Raw genomic sequence first — 6,000 nt, 5'->3', positions numbered from 1 at the left:
ACTGGCATGTGCCCTTCAGAAGGTTGACCACAAGGGAATATGGTCCTCAGGCTGAAAAAAGCTCCCCACTCCTGATCTAAATAGAGCACCAACACAGTGATATAACAACTTTTGAAAAACCTTCTGCAGAGAATTACTTTTCACGGCTGTCTCTTAAGCCAGTGTGATCTTTTAAACCAATGAGGGTAACCCCTGGTATGGGGGTGTGATACAGTCCTGAGTAATCTTTTTCTGCCACCCCCCCCAGACTACACCCATTTCGGTGACATATATATATATATAAAAGTAGAAGTAGTGCTGGGCAATAAATCTCTGTCCTCAGCTGATCTGCAGAGATCAGTTAAGGAGGGGGTCTGTGTACATTCCATGTATGTATGCATGTGTGTGACAAGTGACCCCCCCCCGCTAGGGTGGCCAAAAAAGGTTTGCCACCCATGTCCTAAACAATTTCCCAAATTTACATCCAATGAAGTTCCCAACTGGTGAACTTTACAGTTTATTATTATTATTTTAATTTATAAAGCACTCTTCTTTACTTTGATCTTATGCTAATCAAAGTCTTAGCAATGAGCAGTGGTAAAAAGCAAGACTCCCCCATTCCAACTGCCTGCCCTTTTGTGGGCGTTCTCATTTTCATAAATCAGCCTTTCTTAACCTGTGGGTTCCCAGATGTCGCTGGACAACAATTCCTATCATTCCAGACCATTGGCCATGTTGGCTGGGGCTGATGGGAGTTGTAGCCCAACAATATCTGGAGATCCAAATGTTGGGAACAGCTGCATTAAATGATAATGTCATACTTGCATGCTTCTCTGTTGGGAGTGCTAAATACCATATCAACTTCCAAACAGACAAGATCAATTGTATCATTGTGTTGGCTCTGCATTAATGCAAGTATTAAGTTAAAAGAGTTGTCCTTTTTTTCCTCCTGGAAAGGCCTCAAGATCTAATTACTTAGGTTTTACAAATGTTTCTGTAATTCCTTGATTCAGTATTGGAAGTGCAGAAGTAACCATGCGCTCAATTGGCTAAACCAGTGTAAGATTATTTATGCTATTTTATCGCATAACTTTCCTCGTATGACAAATCTTATATGCATTTTACAGGGTTCCATATAGCTGCAAACAGAAGTCTGTTCTAGGGGGCTCTAGCTTATTGCCACTTGGTGAGCCTCTTTCCGTGGCAAATTCCAGCTGTTGATCCAGAGACCAAGACCAGTTCAAAATAAGAACTCTCGCGTTTCCTTTCCTCTTACATCAGTAAGCTGCCAGCCAAAGGAGACTCGGGTAAAACCTTCCAAGCTTCTCCTATTGGCTACTCATTCTGTTCAGTCATCGCCCCCTCCCGGCTTTCTTCTTCCTCAACGCAGGGCGTCAATAAGGGAAAATTAAACTAGCACCGCCCACCCTCGCTACTGCCACGTACCTTCACTAGCGCAACGCACCTTCATCCCTCTTTTGCCCCTTGCACAACTTAACTTGGCTGCTTTGCAATCGCCCAATCGTAGCCCTACGCGATGCCCAGAAGGAGAACAGGCTCCGCCAATCCGTGTACTCAAAGAGGTGGTACCTATTGCTATGGGAACGGGAACTAGGTTTCAGGGGGTGTATCAGCGAAGAGAGGCAAGAAAGAAAAAGAGAGGAGCATAAAGGAAGGAAGGAGGAAAAGAAACCACCAGGAGCCAGGCAACTGTGCTGCTATTGCTGGGGGTGCTGAAGGTCTTTCTCCCAGCACACCGGTACACAACAGGGGAAAGGCGCATCTGCTCAAAGGCGCTCAGAATTACTCTGTCCCCATCTCCACAGCTATGAATCATAGCGAGATAAAGGTAAGGTTTCCTCTAAAGCTGGACCAGGAGTAAGCTGGCTGGCCGCTAGGATCATATACATGCTTGGATCCCCGGGTAATGGACAAGCAGAGCAGAGTGGACAATTGTCACTCCAAGTTTCTTCTTTGCCCAACAGGTTATTCTGGCAATATATTTTACCTGTAGGCAAAATGTAAAGTGGTGCCTCATGGATTTATTTGCTTTTGAACGAAGGGGCTGTGATGAGCCATGGTTATTATTGGCATTAGTGATGCTTGTCCCTTGAAAAGTGTGATTGCCAAGGTAGGAGAAGTGTTGTGTTGGCTAAATGGATGGAGTAGAACTGGTCCAAGGTTAGCTGCATCTGGGATATTCATGTTAGCATATGTATTCAAAGCTTCCCTTTGAATGCCAGAATGAACACCAGTGAATAAACTTGCTTGTGGTGATGCTTCACCTGGGAAGAAAGAAATTGACTCAAAAAAATCAGTAGCAGCCTATTTTACCTCTGTTGAATTCATCAACAGAAGTACATAAGCAGGATAGAGTGACAAAAGACATGTGTCCAACTCTTTTTCTCACACATACAAGTCAGCAATAAATAAATTACTACAGAAACTGTTTTCTTAGTGGGGTGCAAAAGTGTTTAAATTAATAGTTTGGTGCTTATTGTGTTACTTCTTGAGATGGGCATCCTGGAACCAAAATCTAGGAGTGAGCTCTCCAAATAATGTATGTTTAAGCATGTCTAATGTCGCATCCTTGTATGTTTCAGAACCTGGAATTTTATTTTCTTATGCAAGGTGTTCCTAATGTGTCAGCCACATCAAAGTTAATTGGTTTGTGGAAAATTATACTTAATCTGGAGGAAGGAGAATCAGCTCTCTTATACAGGCATGTGGGTTGTTTACCTTTTAAATGATCACAATAATGATTCTTTAGTTCTGTAAAAGTCCTGTGACTTTTACAGATGGTTCTTACACAATGAAAGAAAAGAGTGACCTGTTGCTGATTCATCATAGTCTTCTTTTATTTAAAAAAGGGGGAGGGACCAAGCAATGTTTCTTTTTCATTCATAAAAAACTTGATTGGTTTTAATACAGTTTAGGGCTGTCATGTTTTCAGATAAAGTGCTAGGTCTCTCAGGCAAGATATCTTTAGTGGGCTCTGTCCTTGAGTGTGCCTATCTCCTTACTGATGTCCCAACAGCCCATTAACTTGCTGTCTCCCTTTAAGCCTAATCCATACATCTGCCCAGAAAGAGAAAGTTGCTCTTTCTTGTCACTTTTGGTACTGCTTGAATACTCAGAGGAGGCAGGTGAATGAGCAGTGACAGCAAGGGGAGAACTAACAGCAGCAGAGTCAGGAGACTCTGGGAATTGATCATGGGGCCCCTGCAGGTGTGTGGGCCTCGGCAGATGACCAACACTTCCTACCTCTGGCACTGGCCCTGCATGTTACTGACATGGTGGTACATACTGGCATCTCTGAAGATTAAAAGAGGGCTTGCACGATTCTGACTTTTATAGTGTGACATATTACATGATATTACATTATTTTGTCTGCTTTGTTCAATTTAGAAAGATACTAAATTGAAAATAAAGAACAATCTTTATGTTGAGTACAGTATTGTCTTAGACTGAAACGAGCTATCATTGAATTTAGCAGGTTAGTTGATTGCACATGTGTGGGAATCTTTTTCCATTTGTGGTTGACAAGATGCTTCACAAAGAACAAGGGCAAATTAATCTATTTGAAGACCTTTTTGTTGCATTCTTGCCCTTCTTAGTCTTCTGCCTTGCAGGAAACTTGTAAAAAAGCAAATAACCACACTGAAATTGCCGCAAAATCTGTTGGTAGAATGTTTTCCTCCTGATCAGTTGAATATAAAATAATATTTTGTCTACAGTTATGCAGATTTGTTTATTTGTGCAGATTTATTCATTTTTAATGTATTTGTGACCTGCCTTTTAAAGACCCCTTGACCCTTGCAAGGTGGTCTACACAAATGTTTTTAAAATACATAATAAACATCAAAACATGAGAAATACAGATCAATTTTTAAACCATCAGCACAAATCCTGCACAACAGACTATTTATATAGAATGCAGAATAAAAATATAAGATACAGATCAAAGTTGAAAGCTAGCAGCAATTTCAAATGTCAGCACAGCCATCACAGCCTGGAATACTTTTTTTTAAAAAAAGGTCTTTTAAAATCCAGCAACAAAGAGGGATTTCTTGCCTAATCATTCTAAGGTCCTCCTGGCCACCACAGCCACTTGCAATGCCATATATAGTGCTCAGCCCAGAGGAACAGTGGTGGGGCTGCGTAGACATTGCACACCTGCCTTCCCAATGCTGAGTGTTGTTGCCTGGTACCAAGAGGGGGAAGGGCAAGTTGGCAGGGAGCTCAATATGGCATGGCAGTGGAGCCAATCCAATATGCTGAGCTCCTCAAATCTCACTCTCTTGGTAACTGGTAGGGGCCATCTGTGTTGAAAAGCTATGTGAGCAAAACTGCCCTTGCTTACTTACATGCTTACTTGTAAGTTGGCCCCATTGAACATAAGTGGGACTTGTTTCCAAGTCAATATGTGCAGGATTGCACTATTTATCAGGGCATGAGGGGTGTATCCCTGATTAATACGAAGTCTGATTTAGGAGCTTTACTCTTTTAAGTCTATGTTAGGATACCCAGAGTAAATATGTAATTCAAGTATGGGGAACTGTAACTCCCATCATCCCTGACTATTGACCATGCTGGATGGAGCTGATGGGAATTTAAATCCAATGATATCTGGAGTTCTACAGCCTCCTCCCCCTCCCAATCCCTTCATCCCCTTTTTAATATATAAATATTGATTGCTTATTTATTAAGTGCCAAATTTAACAAAGAACAGAAAGGAAAAAATAAAAAGGGAAAATAAGTAAGTCTGAAAATGGTTCAAGAGTGCGCCAGAGAAGGAACTTGGGACTTCATAAACTTGTATGTCTTAGGTACCTGGAGGTTTCCTCCCTTCCTTTCCTTGTGATTGGTGCCTTCTGGGCTGTCTTTCCCTCATGCCCTTTAAAACAACGTTATAGAACACCCGCCCCCCCAATATATTAACATATATTATTGGAAATCAGCAAAAATGGAAAAGAAAAAAATCCCTCTCTGAACGTGTACATGATGTGTCTTTTCTTACAAATTCCTCCACACACTTTTCTTGTGTGGCCTTGGTTTGGCCCTTTAATCCTCGTGACATGAATCCTCATTCCCAGCTGTATGAATTGCATGTAAACGCATTTGATTGCATTCATCCCTTCCTAATCTTGTGTGTCTTTCTCTATTGCATTTCCCATTTTTTATTTTAGAGTGCAACAACTGTGGGTGCAGGGACAACACTGGTCCTGTATATGTTATGTTATGTTATGTTACGTTTTATTTCTAGGCCGCCTTTCGGCCAAATAGGCCCCCAAGGCGGCTTACACACAAATAAAAATACAAATACAAAATGCAAATAAAAAGAATACAATTTACAAAAGAAAAAAAATCAAACTAACCAAGTCCTAACATCTCTAAAAAAACAGGAGCAGCAAACCAAAAGCATTAATCTTCCTGGTAAAGGCCAGTCCCTAAAAAAATGTCACTAAGAGCAGGGGTGGGGGGCAAAGCAGGTGGAAAAGCATTCCCCTTGATGGTCCCAGCACAGTCTCATCCCTGCAGCAGCACATCTCAGTCTGCAGCTCCTCCTGATAAGGCCCACTCAGAGGAGTGGGGCAAGGCTGATGGAAATGCTTGCCCCTTGATGGTCCCAGCAGTCTCACCCCAGCAGCAGTACCTCTCAGTCTGCAGCTCCTCCTGATAAGGCCCAGGCAGAGGAGTGGGGCAAGGCAGATGGAAATGCTTGCCCCGTGATGGTCCCAGCACAGTCTCATCCCTGCAGCAGCACATCTCAGTCTGCAGCTCCTCCTGATAAGGCCCACTCAGAGGAGTGGGGCAAGGCAGATGGAAATGCTTGCCCCTTGATGGTCCCAGCAATCTCACCCCAGCAGCAGTACCTCTCAGTCTGCAGCTCCTCCTGATAAGGTCCAGGCAGAGGGGTGGGGCAAGACAGATAGAAATGCTTGCCCCTTGATGGTCCCAGCAATCTCATCCCTGCAGCAGCATGTCTCAGTCTGCAGCTGTTCCTGATAAGGCCCAGGC

General features: G+C 42.8%; 1 protein-coding gene across 2 annotated transcripts in view; it reads left to right on the top strand.

Moving 5' to 3' along the window:
* The first annotated feature begins 1,439 nt into the window (after positions 1-1,439).
* The window catches only part of NUCB2 (nucleobindin 2), a 49,873-nt gene continuing 45,312 nt past the window's right edge, over positions 1,440-6,000 (top strand). Inside the window, exon 1 of one of the 2 annotated variants that reach the window (XM_061610255.1) lies at positions 1,440-1,828. In XM_061610255.1, the coding sequence (XP_061466239.1) occupies positions 1,808-1,828 (21 nt within the window). In that variant the 5' untranslated portion in view covers positions 1,440-1,807. The remainder of the gene's footprint in view (positions 1,829-6,000) is intronic. The other variant, XM_061610254.1, reaches the window with a different exon arrangement.

This window comes from Rhineura floridana, chromosome 2 (assembly GCF_030035675.1).
Source record: "Rhineura floridana isolate rRhiFlo1 chromosome 2, rRhiFlo1.hap2, whole genome shotgun sequence".
Classification (NCBI taxonomy): Eukaryota; Metazoa; Chordata; class Lepidosauria; order Squamata; family Rhineuridae; genus Rhineura; species Rhineura floridana.
The sequence above is the reverse complement of the archived record's forward strand: the minus strand, read 5'-3'. Positions and strand labels throughout refer to the sequence as shown.